The sequence below is a fragment of the Sinohyriopsis cumingii genome, chromosome 1 (assembly GCF_028554795.1).
Source record: "Sinohyriopsis cumingii isolate HCF-2022 chromosome 1, ASM2855479v2, whole genome shotgun sequence".
NCBI lineage: Eukaryota > Metazoa > Mollusca > Bivalvia > Unionida > Unionidae > Sinohyriopsis > Sinohyriopsis cumingii.
This window is the reverse complement of record NC_142961.1, coordinates 46,361,939-46,381,330: the sequence shown is the minus strand read 5'-3', so window position 1 is coordinate 46,381,330 and position 19,392 is coordinate 46,361,939. Positions and strand designations below refer to the sequence as shown.

At 36.0% G+C, this 19,392-nt stretch overlaps 3 protein-coding genes across 3 annotated transcripts in view; all 3 read left to right on the top strand.

The window, feature by feature from the left end:
- The window catches only part of LOC149806802 (cell adhesion molecule CEACAM1-like), a 183,039-nt gene extending 171,776 nt beyond the window's left edge, over window positions 1-11,263 (top strand). Inside the window, exons 8-9 of the mRNA XM_089957871.1 lie at window positions 691-833; window positions 7,086-11,263. Coding sequence (XP_089813997.1) covers window positions 691-833; window positions 7,086-7,259 — 317 coding nt within the window. The 3' untranslated portion in view covers window positions 7,260-11,263. The remainder of the gene's footprint in view (window positions 1-690; window positions 834-7,085) is intronic.
- A 2,924-nt stretch (window positions 11,264-14,187) lies between these two features.
- LOC149806801 (uncharacterized) lies at window positions 14,188-15,498 on the top strand. The gene has a single exon (XM_089969872.1). The coding sequence runs from the start codon at window positions 14,188-14,190 to the stop codon at window positions 15,496-15,498; it is 1,311 nt and encodes a 436-aa protein (XP_089825998.1).
- A 36-nt stretch (window positions 15,499-15,534) lies between these two features.
- LOC149806800 (uncharacterized) lies at window positions 15,535-17,514 on the top strand. Its single transcript, XM_089968978.1, has one exon. It carries the CDS (start codon window positions 15,535-15,537, stop codon window positions 17,512-17,514), a length of 1,980 nt encoding a protein of 659 aa, XP_089825104.1.
- The last annotated feature ends 1,878 nt before the right edge of the window (window positions 17,515-19,392 follow it).

Here is a 19,392-nt window from a genome sequence, read left to right as displayed (position 1 = left end):
CAAAATTACTTTTGTTAGAGATGGAATTTAACATTGTTAAACTGTCCGAAAAAATTTAATATCTCAGAATGAATAAGAAATCATGATGGTTGAAAACAATGATTAGGGTATGAAATGGTTTTGGTACGAGTCTTATACCAAAGGAAAATTTTAACATGACCCATGTACAAATTAGGCTTAACTTTGAATGTGAAACCAACCATAAGTTCTACAAAGCCACATTTAACAAAGAAATATAGTAATCATACACCATGGTGGGCAAAAGGCTGAATGAACACTTGTATAAAGCATACTTAGTTTAGTGCATTTTCCATTGACTAGATAACAAAGGAGATAATGCTAATCACCTGAATATGGCATGGACTGAAGGAAAAATGCACTCACAACACAGACTACCCATGTGCAACTATGGCAGTACAGATATTTTGTTGTCCCAAATGAAAATAATACCAACCTGATATCCAGTATGGCCACCACATCAGCTATTTTGTTATCTGTGAAAATATCAGATGGTTTCAAAACGGCAGTTAAATTAAAGAAATAGATTTTAAATTTCAGTTATTTTTGGTCAGTAGGGCATCAGCATTTTATTTTTAACCTTATATATTACTTCATGAAGTTAAAAGAAACAATGTTTCGAAAAGAAATCTCTAAGATGTCTACTTTGAAAAATTGTGTATCTCATTTTAGGAGACATTTATGAAAATGCTGAACTGGCACTGCAAAACATCTGTCGAGAAAAAGAGTATGAAAATTCAAAGAATGTAAAAACAGGGACATCGGGTGAGAAACTATATGAAGATCCAGCGGCCACGTCATCAAATGTCCAAATGGTATGTAAAGCATGAATGAATTGTTTTATACATTCCCATAGTTTTACTGATTCTATAATTTTATGTGCATTACCTTGTAGTTCATCACACCAATGAGTGAACAGCAGTCTACAACTGTATCTGGTTACAAAGTTTTTCTTTGTTACTGACAAAAATAGTGCCTGTTCCTGCTACATCTGTCTCAAATGAATTCTTATTTTAAAGAATTAAAAGGTAAATGACTAATAATTTTTCATGCCATCTGAATATTATAGTAACTTGTCTAGGGTAAGTATCAATTTGTATTGATTCTTCATCTCTTGTATTAATATGTGTATCAGTAATGCAAGAGTATTGATGCATCGATATATCAATGAATCATTTGACCCCTGCCTCCAGTTGTATAAGCATTAATCTGTTGTTTCTGAGCTTGATATGTTTGTTAACTGTGTTTGAATATTGTTCTTTGCTTAGAGCCCTTCTTTCAGTGTGCTGTCAGAAGGGACATGCACATACCTAGATTAGTCAGCTTGAATATGGGGATGGTGTTCAATTTTCCAGAGCTCACATGTATTATCTTTTAAATACCTCTGCTCCAAAATAAGATATTTCACTAACATAAGCTCCGACAAGGTTACACTTTGTTGAATCGGTGCTTTACTCAATAGTATGACAGATTTCTTATCAGTTCCATAATGCTGTATTAGGGCTTTATGTCCATCAGTGCCATAATCTGTTTGTTCAGACAGAGGTATTTTGATCAGGTAATTGTCTTTACTTCTTAATTTAATTTTGTCATTTTTATTTATTCATTTTATCTTAACCCTGATAGAGATAGTTTCGTAGCACATAATCCTGCAGGGCTGTATTGTTTGAGGAAAGAAATGAAAAGACTCGAATTTAGGACCATAATCAGGTTAAAAATCACTCACTGATATCTACATTAACACTTTCCCAGCTCCAATAATCTCATATACTTCATAACTTAAAAAAGTATTGTCTTTAAAAATTATTGTCATCATCACTATCATCAGCTAGCATTTACTGAACCAAATTATCTGAAGATGAACCACACTGGGAATCAGCCATTTGGGGATTCCTATTTAGCCCATATTTTAAAGACACATTTGTAAAAATTCTTTGATGAAATGTTCAAACTACGACATAATTCTTGTTCCAGGGCACAATGTGCCAAGCAAATATAGTTTTATAACTATTCTTGTCAAGCTGAAGAACCCTGATATATAAATAGTTACCTAGCTAAAAAACAATTTTGCGACAAGCGCTATGATACTTCTACTGGCATGAATTATGCTGCGAACAGCACTTTAAGGGTAAATGATTAAATAAAAGTTGTACACTGCATCTGTGCATTTTCACATGAATGACTTTCATTTAATTAGAAGGAACTCTCTCACATTGCAGCTATCCAAGTGTGCGAATTTGTACAAATTTTGTGCCATTAGCACAGGCGTGTTCATGGCAACATCTCTGTTTAATTTCTAGATCAATTAATGACCACTTTTCCTCTGTTGCAACAAGCAAACAATAACCACCAATGAGAATTCAATGTAAAATATTTCACTTCATGGCACTCTGGTAGTGTAGCTTCCAAATTTGACCAAAGCAGACAAGATTTAAATCAACAGAGAAACATGCACATACATAAATGATGATTCAAGTACTAAATCCTTATACATGTAGAACACATTTGGAATGTCTTCAGTATGCTGAACATGCTGTTGGGATAAGATAGTTACCATGGAACTAGTGGGGGAGGGAGTGCACTTATTGTGAGTGTCTCATTGTGTTAATTTGTAGTCTTTTTCATTTTTCACTAAAAAAATTCAATGCCTGTTCCTGCAACAGCTGTCTCAGATGAATTCTCAGTTTAAGAATATCAGAGCAAATGACTAATAATTATTCATGACTGCCAAAGATTAAAATAATTAAGTATCATTTTGTATTTATTCTCCATCTCTTGTATCAATATTTGTACCAGTACAGAAAATGTATAGATAATATCAATGAATTGTTTCAGACCTAGTAAATTAGACAATACAAAATAAATTTGAGATGAGTCTTTCATTTCAGCAATATACTTCAAGATCAAACTTAAATTGGGTGGCATGAAATGCATCCAGATATGGCTAATACCCAAACAATCAATGGCTTTAGTAGTGAAAGTCTATCAGAATTATATATAGAAGTTGAACATGAAGGGTGGTCTAGTGACATTTATATTACCCTGCAATAGTTGATCAAAGTAGTCTGTTTTAGGAAATTTTGTTAAATGGAAAAATAAATGGAGCATTGTTTTTATGTTTAGGTTAAGATAACAATGGTCTTTGTACAATCAATGATGATAGCATGTGGCAGTGGCTCAAAGTGAAAGCTTTCCAAAAGGAAATTCCATTTTGAAATATCAGGTCGAGTTAATAAATGTGGCATGCATTTCTCGTAACATGTACAGAAATACAAGATCCTAGAAAACTGTTGAGCTTGGCCTCCAGCTTGTCAGTCAACAAATTTGGACTTATGTACTGGTAGTCAAAAGAGTTCATTTTTTTTTATATATAGCACCTTAATGCACTGCAGGTATTATGCCTAAAGTCAAATTAAAAGAGTTACTAAAGTAAAACATTACCACTAATTTTGAGGCAAAAGTTTGATTTTTGATGATGTTACTCTTATTTATCTCTTAGAGGGAGGTACCTTCACACTTAAAGCAAACTGTTCTAATCTTTACAATATAAATACTCCCATATCATTTATCCTTTTTGGTGATGGTATTGCCAGAGATATCAAAGGTGTGACACTGGTCTTGCAAAAGAACCTTACAGTCAGGTTTACTGAAGTTTCAGTTGAGGTTATAATGCTAGGGTGGTGGTTGGTGAGAAATCAAGATTCCAACCAGAAAGTATTATATGTCTCAACAGTATAATGCCAAAAGCAGTTACTGGTGTCAATACTAGAATGCCGATAGAGGGAGGATGCCCAGAGCATGCTAATATGATCAACATATATCTGGAACATGATATAATGATAAAGACATATTCAGAACATGATATTATAAAGAGGTTTTTGAGAGCAACACTCTTTAAAATAAATATAACACAGTATTTGGGAAATGGAATGGTGTACTGTTATGTATATTTAATTTGTTGTCTGTTAGTTTTAAATTTTTTTATTTCATTACATGTTATTGTAATGTAACATTGTTTGCTGGACTTGACCTTGTCCAAAATTGTGTTTATTTCTGCTTGACCTGATTGACTTTATTTTTTTAATTTCATTTATGTAAACAACTAATAATAGCTTCATTATACTCTATGTGTATGAGCTTATTAACCAAATTATTATTCAGGTAAACAAGAAGTGGTAAATATGTTGATCAGGGTTTTGGAGATTCCTAAGTAAATTGTATAGGCTATTGTGCTGAAAATAAACAAGGCTCATTAGATCATTCTAGAAGGATATTTACCATTAGGTAATGGTTGTTTTTAGGAAATGCTAATGTGACCTGAGGTCAAGCAGAGAACTATATTATCTTTTGACTGAGGATCTTACCACTCAAGCTTTAACATTTAGCACTTTAAGTTATATTATGTTGTGACCAGTTTGGGCTGAAGTTTATTTTCTTCAAATTAATGAATTCAAGTGATTATTTTCTCTGGAATACAAAAAGTGCCCAGATAAAATTCTCGGATAAAGACATTCATTGGAATTCATACTGAATTCAAACCTGGAATAATATTTCTGTGATTCAGCAAGAGACTGTTGACACATCAGCACTTCATTGACCGTAACAGACATATCATCGCCTTAAAGTTTCTTTGGGCCTTGAATTGAGTCTTATTCAGGATGTTTTATTACTAGGACTTATGTCTTTAATTCTTGGATTATTTTGGGATTTAATTTGCAATACCATAAGTTCTTTTTCTCATTTTTCACTTTGTATTCTAGGGAAATAAATTATTTGTTAAATTTTACAAAGCTTGATCTCTTCACTCTTTTCTGTTACTTATTTTAAGAGCATAGACTCATAACAGTACCAACATTTTGAGGATAAGAATGGTAAATTAATCAGACATGAAAACAAAATAGATTTTGCAGTTTAAAATTCACAATAATCCCAAAGTAGTGTTTTAGTCGAAAAGGTCAATGATCACTTTTGTAATTCCAAAAAATAATTTAAATAAATGTTGTTGTTGTTGTTGTTGTAGGGTTTAACACCATTTTTCAGCATAAGATAGGCTATACATGGTGGCCAGTATTAATGGTGGAGGAAGGACCCAGGAAAACCCCAGAAAGAACCACCGACCCACGAGAAGCTACTGGCAAGCTTTCTCACATACCCACATTGGCCGAACCTGAGACTTGAACCCATGCAGACAGAGGTGAGATGGCAGTGATCTGTAACGTTGAGCACTTTAGACCACTCGGCGCCCCTTTTAAATAAATTTTTGCTCTCAAATTATATAAAGCACAAAAGTAATTGACTCTACAGAATGAACTTTAAAGTTGAATCAATAATTATTTTCCTCATTCTGTATAATAATTTCACTTGACCTAAAATACATTAGAATGCCAAAGATGTGGGTCATCTTCATTTTCAATGGAAATATTGACTATTTCGTAAAGAAGCAAGGCTTTGAACTTAAATTCAAGTAAACTTATTTAAATTAAATAACAAAGTTAGGTAGACAATACTCAGCCAAGACAATAGTCAAATAGGCCAAAGCTCTGTCCTCAGTCATTGTCAAAGGTCAGGCACACTTAGCAGGGGTATATTTTATTTACTGCCAATAATGTGTCTGGTGCTTTTTTCTTGTTTTGTGTGCTGTCAATGGATCAGTTATTATGCTGGAAGTGCCTTATAATAAAGCACTTGGATGATTGGCTGTCTCAGATATGCTAAACAGAACATAAGCAACCACATGTCATGACATTCAACCATTGACCTTTTTCTTCCCAAGAAAGTCTGAATACATTTGTTTTTATTATAAGTTCTGTCCTTGTTTGACCTAAAAAATGTAAAACTCAGCAGTGCAACATCTTGCAGCAGACAAATTTCTTCTAGATGATTCTTGCTATCTGCTAGTAAATCCATGCTTAAATAAACTCATAGGGTCTAGAACATACAATAATCTCATACTATTGGTGCTTAGTTTTAGCTATGGATAAGAAAAGACAAATGTTTGATTGATAAAGCTCGTACTTAGATTGGTGATCAGCATGCTGTATGTGAACTTTATTGATTTCTAGTAATATTTACAACACCGTTCTCTTACTATTGATTGACTTCAATGTACACTTTTATGACTCTGTTCAGATGTTTTAAAGATGAAAAAACTGTCTTTCTTGAATTTACAGTAATAAATAATAAATATTAATGGTCTGATGGGTGAGAACTGCTTACATATGACCTGTCAAAAAATAGTCCCAGACTTTGGACTACCATAATTTTCGAGCACTGTAATAATCTCAGTTATATGGCATTGCATTTCATAGGTCATATGCATTGACTATCATTGAAACCTTAAAACATTCCATGTGTCTCACCACCCAACAATGTCAGACAGGTCAGCAGATATGAAACAAGCACAGCTGCCAACATCATAACGTAGCTCTGAACAAAATCAACCACCAACTGATATTTTCTCTAAACTCACAATGTATATCACTGTACAAAAGTGTTGCTTTATATGTGTACAGGTAAAATTGTCTCATGCTGTACAGAGAATTTCCTTTAGCATTGATCAGTGTAAATAACAAATGTGAGGGCTGCTTGAAAAGGTAGGCTTTCCTTGATCCCTTATGGGGACAAATGCACTTTTGTTGGATATCAGACTAGAGTCCTATGCAAGTGATGTTTATCCTTTTGTTCAAGAACAGTAAGGGTGGGGATCCCCTACAAATAATATGAAAGAAGAAGGATACCATACATTGTTTGCTATGAAGATCCCATTAAATAGAACAATACATGGAAAGTGATATGATTAAAGACATGATAATTCATTATTCTTAGTACCATTGCAATGTACATTCTGGTCCATTTATTTACATATAGAATACAAATGATAAAAAAAAAAAAACATTTTTGTTTCATTAAATGTTAATCTGAAAGACACATACAATGTAGTATCCCAATTATATGTCCATTATAGATTCAGATTTGAGCAACATTTCATTGATATTATAGAGACAGGCAGAAACCACCAATCAACATTTTATGTTTAGATTGATGATTGTTTTTTTATTATTATTAAGGTAAAGAAAGATGGCTTAGTGTATGCTGACATAATGCTAAATCCTCCTACAACAAAGCATGGAAAGTTGAACATCCAAGGCATAGAGGACCGCACTCAATATGCAGAGATTGCCTATGGCAAGAGAGGAGAGCCTCTTCATGACATTGATAATAAAGAGGAGAATATGAATTGACACATTGAAGCACAAGATCAAAGAAATATCTATCTAAAGACAGTATTTACATTCATATTTTATACAAGTACTTTTATCTATTATTGTAACTTCTGTTAGAATATAATTATAATAAATATAAGCTTGCTAACCAACCATTTTAGAGACTTCACATAAAATCAGGTCAGATGGGAGAGAACCATTTTCAGAATGGAGAAAACTTCTAAAAAGTAACTAGAATGGCTGTCAGAATAAAAAAGGAATTGCTTGCTTGTCCTTTTTAAAGGAATTTTAAACCATGTACACACAATATCAAGTTTAATAAGAAGAAGCACAAGAAGTTGTAAAGTGAATCATGTTGTACTAGTGAACATACTAGTAACAATACTACATGGTTAATTCCCAAACATATGCATTAACAATACCATATTTCCCACCACTGATTTTGTGATTTATAAAACCTGATGTAGCAACAATACTACATAGCCTTCCACCAAACCCATGTAGTAACAATACCCTATTTCTAGGCATTGATTTGTTTTCTTCAAATTCTGATATAGTGGCAATACTACATGGCTCTCCACCTTAAGCCCATGTAGTAACAATACCCTATTTCTAGGGCACTGACTTTGTGATCTCCAAAGCCTGATGTAGTAACAATACTACATGGCTCTCCACCAAACACATGTAGTAACAATACCCTATTTCTAGGGCACCGATTTTGTGATCTCCAAAGCCTGATGTAGTAACAATACTACATAGCTCTCCACAATACCCTATTTCTAGGGCACTGGTTTTGCGATTTCCAAACCTGATGTAGTAACAATACATGTACTACATAGCCTTCCACCAAACCCATGTAGTAACAATACCCTATTTCTAGGGCACTGGTTTTGTGATTTCCAAGCCTGATGTAGTAACAATACTACACAGCCTTCCCCCAAACCCATGTAGTAATATTACCCTATTTCTAGGCACTGATTCTGTGATCCCAAAGCCTGATGTAGTAACAATACTACATAACTCTCCATCAAACCCATCTAGTAATATTACCCTATTTACATGTGACATTGTAAAGCAGAGTCTGTGATCTCCAAAATACGATGTAGTAACATGCTACATTGTCAATCACCAAATTTGTGTAGTAAGATTACTTTATTTCTAGGTCACATTGTAAAACTGATTGTCTTTATTTCCAAAACTTGATGTAGAGATAATACTACATTGTTCATTTAGTTGTATTACCCTATTTCCATTTAACAGTGTAACACTAACTTATTTGATTTTCAAAACTGGTGTAGTAAAAATACTACATCGTTAATTCCAAAGCACAAATAGCAACATTACCCTATTTCCATGGTAATAGTATACCATTCATTTGGTTGTTTAAAATATCTAATGTAAGATTACTAGATCTATGCCTCACACTGCCTCCAGAATATAAAAAATGATGTGTTGTTATTCCTATATGACTTGAACTTTGTGTTTAATATTAGTTGTAAATGCTTATTATATTATTCTATTACTCTACTGATTATTAAATGTACTACCCTCCCAAGTGGAGACTGCCCATGGTAGTAATAATAGAATCCATCATATGCCTATGTGTAAATTATGAAAATTCCATCCTTGGCTCAGAATTTAAAGTGGTACACAAGGTTGTGCTGAGTGTTTGATGCAGATCTGTAATCCCAAGGGGAAAATTTCTATCCCAGATCAAAGCACAATGATTATTTTCTGACACATTTTAATCAAAATGGGAGTCCATGTCAAAAAGGCACACTGTTAATATTGCAGCAACTTTGAAACTTTCATTACCTAATGATAGAGCTTAAAAAGTTAGATTTACACTGAACTATTCAGTGGAAACTTTCAATGATGTTCCTTTTAGCTTTCAAAGAACACAAACACAGTAGTTAAACGATACACATATGAAGAGGTCACAAAAATAAGTCCACTTTTATTGATAAGATTAATCAAGATGGACAAAAATAATGACATAGTTCTCATTTAACTTTGAGATACAATTGATTTACCCTTCAGAAAAGATACAATAAGAATGTATATTTTATAAACAAAACAACAATTACAACAGCAGCTTTTTCAGCTTAAAATGCTTGTTTTGACTACTGGGAAAATATGTTCAGGGGATGATGCAAATGAAGACATATTTGATATTTTGTGTGCTCCCAGTCAATATGTATATGAATGTGATAATATCACTATATTGCCAAACATACCATATACCTAATTAAATTTAAGGTGATTCCTGAATACATTTACATATCATTTGAAATTTGCTTATACCAAGAGGTGCTAATGTTAAATGTGACTAGTTATAGATTTTATTGTGGAATAATATCTGGATACAAAGAAAGATGTCACCCCCACATCAAGTTTGTCATCCTGAAGATCATGCTAAGCCTTCTTTCTATGATCAGTGCACAGATATATACCTGACAAGTGTGTCACTTTAAACTGAATAATGAACATTTGTTCCAGATAATAAGGGCTGTTCCATTAAAACATACATGGGACAAAGGGAAGGCACTTTTAAAGTGGGGTACTCACCCATAGATGCTATTTAGAAATTTCTTATAATTTTAATATGAACTCGTTGAAATCAAAGTACCATGGCATATATTTTTTAAAAACTGCCTTCCCTGGGTACCATGTATGTTTAAATGGAACAGCCCTAATGGTTATAATAGCGCAATCATATCTTTGTAAAGAAGCAAACAGTAACAAGTGTGCATATACTGTCTTCACAAAATAGTACAAAATACTTCCTATAGAGATTGTCATAAGTTTAATATTTTAGCATTAAAGATTGAAAAAGTTTAAGTTTTGCTCAAAACTGTGATGTCTTGAAAGAATCAAATTGGTCTCAAAAGGAAAATAAATCACACATATCGTACAGCAATTTACTTTTGTCATATGATTAATATCAATTTTGCAGTCTTGTGCCACAGTGACAAGATTGTTAGATTTATTTTAAATGATTTCTTATTCTAGTTTCCAGCCACTTCTTGTTAATATTTTTCATTGAAATTATATCTTTGGTGACATGTCCAAACAATTTACATGCTAGATAAGCTGCATATATAATATGTTTGCCCTTTTTTATCAAGCTTCATTGACATTTTGCTGTATGCCAATATCTTTTTGCACTTTTGCTATTGGTTCTTTACAAAATATAAAGTGTTTTCATCTGAAAAAATGGCCAGATACAAAAATTTGTGGGTGTATTCAACAAGAGCTAACTCTTGGTCTGTGCTTTCTGATCCTTTTCCTTCCTGCAATCAAAGATAGAAAAAAAAATAATTTGTTACTTCTAATCTAAAAACCAACTGCATAAAATCTGTGAAGATGAAATAATTAAGGATATAATCTTGAGAAACATACACTTTAAAGCATATAAATTTTGAATTTTTGGTCACAAATGTCCTAAAGACAGAAGCCTCATAGACCCACTACATGAATGAGTAAACCTCTGTAAACTTTACATCAGCATAAAGATACATATCATGGGGATATGTGCTGTTACCGTTGGAACAGCCACAGTAGTTCTTTAGATTTGTCTCCCTTTTTTAACTCTTCATAAATATCAGTTTCCTATTTTTCGTTTGTAATACGTCCAGGCAGGAATGTGAACGTGCCTTCACAGCTCTTTTCGTTGAATCTGAAGCCCACCACAGTGTGAGTAAATTTATGAATTATTGTTAATGCCTCGTATATTTAATTTCGGATATGGATGTTAATTGAAAATGACAATAAGTTACGACATAGGGATAGATAACTATACGCAATGCCACGTGGTTTGCGAGTGCATATGATACTCTTTATTTGTGTGAGATTCATCTCATAAACATTCCTTCTGTGTCATCATTTAAACCCTCTTAGTAACAATCTTTGTTAAGCTACGGTAGAAATATTAACGGAAATGTACCTTATTGAATTTCAAAGTATGGAAGCACATACTGGACATTATTTCGTTAGTAAATTTAAAAGGATGGAAAGACATAAGAAAGCTTTTACTTTCAATATATGTTGATGTAGTAATTTCATGTTTTGTAATGGCTGTGTTTCCATTTATTACAGCTTTTTACCTCACCTAATTACAAGAGAGTTCTCGCCTATGAATAAAAACAGTATTTAAACACATTGTGTTGTCTTGTGTCTTGGATGCTGGAGAACTCGGGGTTATGCTAACTGTAATTCCTCCAGGGGAAAGGCAGTATAGTAAAAAGACTGTGGTGGGCTTCAGATTCAACGAAAAAAGCTGTGAAGGCACGTTCACATTCCTGCCTGGACGTATTACAAACGAAAAATAGGAAACTGATATTTATGAAGAAGAGTTAAAAAAAGGGAGACAATTCTAAAGAACTACTGTGGCTGTTCCAACGTCAGTTCCGTGCTTGCTAGAAAACGTGCAAAAGCTGACGCCGCACGTGCACGAGTGGAATTCGCTGAGAAAGAAGCAGGGATACGTAAACAACAAGCACTTCTTGACGAACAAGAAAAGTTGTTTAAAGCGAAAGCTGTACATAAGAAAGCAGAACTGGAGGCTGACCTGGAGCTTCTAGCACATCAGAAGGAAGCTGCAGCAGCTGAAGCTGAAGTAGAGGCTTTACAGTCAGTTGGTGAGGACCGTGGTGACTCCAATCTAAGTGAATTTGATATATCTCGTTCTCTGGACACCATGGAACGTGTTAAACACTATGTTAATCAACAAACAGAACTGCCAGAAAATAATAATGTCGCGCCTGACTTCGATGAGGACAATACGAACATCAAGTGTGATGTTAAACAAGGCGTACACCACAGTGTCGGTTTCATACCTGCACCACTTGTGTACCCGAATTTCGTACCGACACCGCAGCCTGTGATTCAGACCTGTCGCCGTGTCAACCGTTATGATCAAGGATGTGTATCTAGTGTAAGCTTAGACTTGGACCAACTACACGAATCAGGGATGCATAAGAACGCTTCTTTACCTACATTTCGACCCACTATGTTGAATGCTGATGCACCTACCTACCACCCCAATATTGGACAAGTCGATTATACTCCAGCAGCATTTCAACCACAGGAATGTAGTAGTCACTCTATCAGTATGGAACTGACTCGTTTTCTTCTGAAGAAAGATTTGCTCCTTTCACGTCTTTCAAACTACAATGATCGACCAGAATTTTATGCCATTTGGAAAGCTTGTTTTCTCAGTGTTATGAGAGAATTACAGGTTACCACTAATGAAGAAATAGACTTATTAGTAAAATGGTTAGGCCCTGAATCCTCAAAACATGCACTTAACATTAGAGCATCAAACGTGAACAACCCTTCTAGAGGACTACAAAGAATCTGGGAGCATCTGGATGAGAGGTATGGTTGTCCAGAAATGGTTGAGGCGGCCTTAAAAACTAAATTAGCTAACTTTCCGAAGCTGACTAATAAGGACAATAAGAAACTCTATGAGCTATCAGATATTCTTTCTGAAATAGAGTCTGCCAAGGAAGATAAAAAATACCAGTCACTTTTGAGCTATTATGACTCGTCTTCTGGTGTACTTCCCATAGTGAACAAACTTCCTTATGGTATACAAGAAAAGTGAACTACACAAGCAGTGAATTACAAGAAACACCATGACGTTTCTTTCCCACCGTTTTCCTTCTTTGCTGAATTTATCCGTGAGATTAGCAAAGTGAAGAATGACCCTGGATTCACATATGAGGCCAACACCAACACACCTGCTAAGAAGGAGACTACCCCTCTTAGGAACACCAGTAATAGACCTATTATCTCGACAAAGAAAACACAGGTATCGCGACATTCAGATGTGAATGATGTTGAACCAGACAAACGATGTCCATTACACAAAACAAACCACTCTCTGAACAAGTGCAGAGGTTTCAAAGTCAAACCTTTAGAAGAACGTAAGAAACTTCTAAAAGAGTACGGCATATGTTTTAGATGTTGTGAATCAACAAGGCATATGATACGTGCATGCAAAGAAGTAATACAGTGCACGGACTGTGGCAGTGATCGTCATCCCACAGCTTTGCATGTCACCGCTGCTGTAGCAGAGAAGCTTATATCTCAACCACCCGTAATAGGTCATGGCAGGGAGAAGAAGGATGTTTCAGATTCCTCACCCTTACGAGTAACATCTAAGTGTACACAGATTTGTGGCGAAAGGTTTATTGGTAAATCTTGTGCTAAAACTGTCCTTGTGAGAGTATATCCAGATGGCCATCCATCAAAAGCCACAAAGATGTATGCTATCCTTGATGATCAAAGCAACAGGTCATTAGCCAAGTCAGACTTTTTTAATCTTTTTGACATACAAGATGAACAGGTGGAATACACGCTTTCTTCGTGCACCGGTTGTGTAGTGACTTATGGTAGAAGAGCAAGTGGATACATTGTAGAGGCACTAGATGGAAGTGCAAGGTTGGAACTTCCGACGTTAATTGAATGTAACCAGATACCAGACATTAGAGAAGAAATTCCCACTCCAGAAGTAGCGGAACACCACCCTCATCTCAATGATATTGCAAGACACATCCAACCATTAGATGGTGACTCGTCTATACTACTACTGATTGGTAGAGACTTGACTGAAGCACATCACGTTCATGAACAGCGCATCGGTCCACGGAACTCTCCCTATGCCTAGAGACTTAGCCTCGGATGGGTAATAATAGGAGAAGCTTGTCTTGGTAAAGTACATAAACCCGATTTCGTTAATGTCAATAAAACGTACCTGTTAGGAAAAGGACGTACGTCTATCTTCAGACCATGCCCTAATGGTTTCAAGGTAAAGGAAAACCACACCAGGAATGTATGCACAGACGACAATATAAAATCGTATTTTTCATCATTCGCGGATGCAGAAGGTGACCTTGGTGCCTCTGTTTTCAAGAGAACAAGAAATGATGATAAAGTTGGGATGTCAATAGAGGACAAAGAATTTCTTAGGATAATGGACGACGGGTTCTACAAAGACCCACAGGGAAACTGGGTTGCGCCCCTTCCTTTCCGTACACCAAGACAAAGACTACCGAACAATAGACCACAAGCCATTAAATGGGCTAAGACATTAGACATTAGTCTTCGTAAAGATCCGGTCAAAAAACAACATTTTGTGACTTTCATGCAAAGAATCTTTGATAGTGGACATGCGGAGTTAGCACCACCTTTAAAAGACAACGAGGAGTGCTGGTACTTACCTATCTTCGGTGTCTATCATCCGAAGAAACCGGATCAGATAAGAGGCGTATTTGACTCCTCTGCCAAATACGACGGTGTTTCATTGAACAATGTTTTACTGTCAGGGCCGGATATGACTAACAACCTTTTGGGTATTCTTCTTCGTTTTCGGAAGGAACCAATTGCTATCACAGCTGATATTCAACAGATGTTTCATTGCTTCTTAGTCAGAGAGGATCATAGAAATTTTCTAAGATTCTTTTGGTATCATAACAATAATCTGGACGAAGATCTGGTTGAGTATAGAATGTGTGTACACGTCTTTGGTAATAGTCCATCTCCTGCATTTGCGTCTTATGGACTGAGGAGAACGGCGCAAAACAGTGAAAAGGTCTTTGGAGTTGACGTTAAAGAGTTTGTTCAACGGAATTTCTATGTGGATGATGGACTTACATCACTCCCTACAGGTACACAAGCTATTGACCTAATGAAAAGAACACAGCGAGCTCTTAACGTTGAAGGCAACCTACGTTTGCACAAGATTGCTTCAAACAGTGATGAGGTGATGAATGCCTTTCCTTCCAATGATCTGGCTAAGGACCTGAAGGATCTCGACTTAAGTGAAGAAACACTACCCTTACAGCGCAGTCTAGGCCTGACCTGGGATCTTAAATCAGATTCATTCACGTTTCAAGTGTCATCTGAAGAGAAACCTTATACACGGCGAGGAATTCTGTCGACTGTTAACAGCCTGTTTGATCCTATAGGCTTTGTTGCCCCTGTTACTATTCAAGGGAAGATTTTTCTCAGAAATCTTGTGTCAGGAACTATGGATTGGGATGAAGCTCTACCTGTTGAACATCAGTCAGAATGGGAGGATTGGAGAGATTCGTTACAACTCCTTGAACATGTGAGAATTCCACGCACATATTTGTCTATGTCTCTCGGTGCTGCTGTAAAAAACGAGTTACACATAGTTTCAGATGCATCTGAAAAAGCTATCGCGGCAGTAGCTTACCTCAAGACTACAGCCGCCAATGGTAGTCAATAAATTGGTTTCGTTCTAGGCAAAGCTAAAGTCGCTCCTATGCATGGACACACTATTCCTCATCTTGAGCTCTGTGCAGCAGTACTGGCTGTGGAGATTTCTGAGACTATATTGGATCACTTAGACATTATAATGGATCCAGTCCGGTTTTACACTGATAGCAAGGTTGTTCTAGGATACATACACAGCCAAACGAGAAGATTCTACGTATATGTCAGCAATAGAGTGGAGCGCATCAGAAAATCCACTAGACCAGAACAATGGACCTACATTTCGACAGACTTGAACCCGGCTGACTGTGCTACCAGGTCAATTCCAGCTGCACGTATACAGGATAGTCCTTGGATGTTAGGCCCATCACATCTACTCCGTAAAGACGAAGAATCTTTTGATGACACATTCCCTCTCTTGAATGCTGACGAGGATAAAGAGCTGAGACTGAAGGTTGACGTACTAAAAACGATTGTGTCAAAGAAAAGCTCACTGGGTTCACATCGTTTTGAAAGATTTTCATCTTGGAAGAACTTAGTGGAAACTTTCGCCCGTCTTAGACACATTGTTCTATCCTATTACAGCAAAGGCCGTTGCAAGAGATGGCATATGTGCTCGGAATTTAGGACTGTGAAAACCTATCACACGACTGAGCATTTCATAATCAGAGTGGTGCAACATGAGACATATAGCAGCGAATTAGCCTGCCTCGAGGAGAAAAAGCCATTACCAAGAGACAGTCCAATACTATCTCTCAGCCCAGTCATTGATAAAGATGGCATACTTAGAGTGGGAGGTCGCCTTAATAGAGCGGATCTTAGCATTAACGAAAAGAATCCACTTATCATCCCCGGACGACATCATATCGCGACGTTACTTGTACGTCATCACCATGATACTGTAAAACACCAAGGACGGCACTTCACAGAAGGAGCAGTTAGAGCTGCCGGACTTTGGATTATAGGAGGCAAGCGGTTGATATCCTCGCTGATCCACAAGTGTGTGAAATGTCGCAAATTGCGTGGAAAACAAGAGTACCAGAAGATGTCCGACCTACCTCCAGATCGCACTGAACCGGTACCTCCTTTCACCTATGTAGGAGTGGATACATTTGGTCCATGGTCAGTTATAGCACGACGGACTAGAGGAGGTTTAGCTAACAGTAAGCGTTGGGCCATACTCTTTACATGTCTTACGATTAGAGCCATCCACATTGAGGTGATCGAAGATCTCAGTACATCTTCATTCATCAATTCCCTTCGGAGGTTCATTTCCATCAGAGGTAATGTGAGGGAGTTACGATCAGACCGAGGAACCAATTTTATGGGTTCAACTGATGACCTGAAAATTGATGCCATCAATGTGGAGGATCGTCCTGTTAAGGACTTTTTGTACAAAAAAGGAGTTACCTGGATATTTAATCCACCCCACTCTTCACACATGGGAGGAGTGTGGGAGCGCATGATCGGAATCACCCGTCGAATTCTAGACTCTATGATGACTGAAGTGGAATCCAAAAACCTTACAAATGAAGTACTAATCACCTTTATGGCTGAAGTTTGTGCTATTGTTAACGCCCGTCCTATCGTGCCTGTTTCATCCGACCCAGAGTCTCCAGTGTTACTAAGTCCTTCAGTGCTTCTTACTCAGAAAATAGACACCATTACAGAACCCTTTGGACCGTTCGAAATGAAGGATTTATACAAGGCGCAATGGAAACGTGTACAAACTCTGGCTGATATATTCTGGAACCGTTGGAGGCGTGAATATCTCCAAACATTGCAAAAAAGACGAAAGTGGCAGATCGATCAGATTAACATTAAACAAGGAGACATTGTACTCTTAAAGGACAAGACCGTTTGTAGGAATGAATGGCCTATAGGCGTGATTGTGAATACGATTCCAGGTGGAGATGACAGAGTTCGTAAAGCTGAGGTTCGTGTTATAAGAGAAGGCAAGCCGACAACCTACACGAGACCAATAACCGAGATGATTCTGTTGTTAACGGAGGAGTCTACCGTGAAATGATTTATGCCTTCCTGTTATATGCGATTTGAAATTACCTTAAGCCATCACATAGATTTTGTTTCCTCTAACAATGATGTTGAGACTAAAGAGAAACTTTACACTTATAGTGCACATTTGTATATTTCTTTATAGTGATATCTGGTAGATATCAGGAGGGGAGTGTGCTGTTACCGTTGGAACAGCCACAGTAGTTCTTTAGATTTGTCTCCCTTTTTTAACTCTTCATAAATATCAGTTTCCTATTTTTCGTTTGTAATACGTCCAGGCAGGAATGTGAACGTGGCTTCACAGCTCTTTTCGTTGAATCTGAAGCCCACCACAGTGTGAGTAAATTTATGAATTATTGTTAATGCCTCGTATATTTAATTTCGGATATGGACGTTAATTGAAAATGACAATAAGTTACGACATAGGGATAGATAACTATACGCAATGCCACGTGGTTTGCGAGTGCATATGATACTCTTTATTTGTGTGAGATTCATCTCATAAACATTCCTTTTGTGTCATCATTTAAACCCTCTTAGTAACAATCTTTGTTAAGGTACGGTAGAAATATTAACGGAAATGTACCTTATTGAATTTCAAAGTATGGAAGCACATACTGGACATTATTTCGTTAGTAAATTTAAAAGGATGGAAAGACATAAGAAAGCTTTTACTTTCAATATATGTTGATGTAGTAATTTCATGTTTTGTAATGGCTGTGTTTCCATTTATTACAGCTTTTTACCTCACCTAATTACAAGAGAGTTCTCGCCTACGAATAAAAACAGTATTTAAACACATTGTGTTGTCTTGTGTCTTGGATGCTGGAGAACTCGGGGTTATGCTAACTGTAATTCCTCCAGGGGAAAGGCAGTATAGGATAAATGTTAGGCCTTATTGATTTGTACTGAATTATACAATGGAATTTAATAAAGTTAGTCAGAATCATGCCGAAATATCACTAACATTTATTTGCAAAAATATAAGCTTAATAATAAGTGTGCATTTGGAATTAAGCTAACAAAGTACACCGCTCCCTCAGTAACTCATGCCATGATAACTTGCAAACCCACTTATTATTAATTCCAATTAATTAATTTGTAACACGTGATAGGTTGTCGAAACCAGTTGGAATGATCTTTCATATGTTGGACATTTTGAAAATAAATGTTATTTAAACAGAATAACGATCAACTTCATTAGAAAAAACACGATATTAAAAAAAAATATCGACATGATTGCAAAATGAGGAATTGGTCAATAAACAGCACAGTTCCATAACACCGCTTCCTCCCCCAGTTTTCTTGATATCAGAGGGATTTTTTTCTCAATTTTTGGAGTTCCCTTGGTAACTCACATCCTGCTTATAGTGTGGTCTATATTTGTGGACCTCGTTATGAAGTAAGGACTTTTATAATCAGTTATCCAATATATATAAAACTGTGTCTTTTGTATTCTTCCTACCAGTGTCCAGTATTCATAGCATATATTGTAGAGGTTCTTTTTTGCTTAATTCTCCACAAATGCTTCCAATATGAATAAATATATGGTTGAAGTATTTAACATTACCGGACTTGCAACTGTGTATCTTTCATAATGACCAAATGGATAATATCTTCCAACTCTTATTACCCAGCCTAATGATGTTATTGTCTTTTAGACTAAAGGTCTGCTTGGGTTATTATTATGGTACTAGTCACAATACATCAAATTCGTATATAAAATACCTTGAAAGATTATTTACTGATATCTATAAGGCCATTCTTAAGCTTAAACTCAATCTGCAACTCAGTTATATCATGACATTGAAAACATACCTTTGCATGTTGTCCGACTGCTATTGCAGATATCTGAAGTATCTTCTTTTCTGTCATCAAAACATCTTTCAAA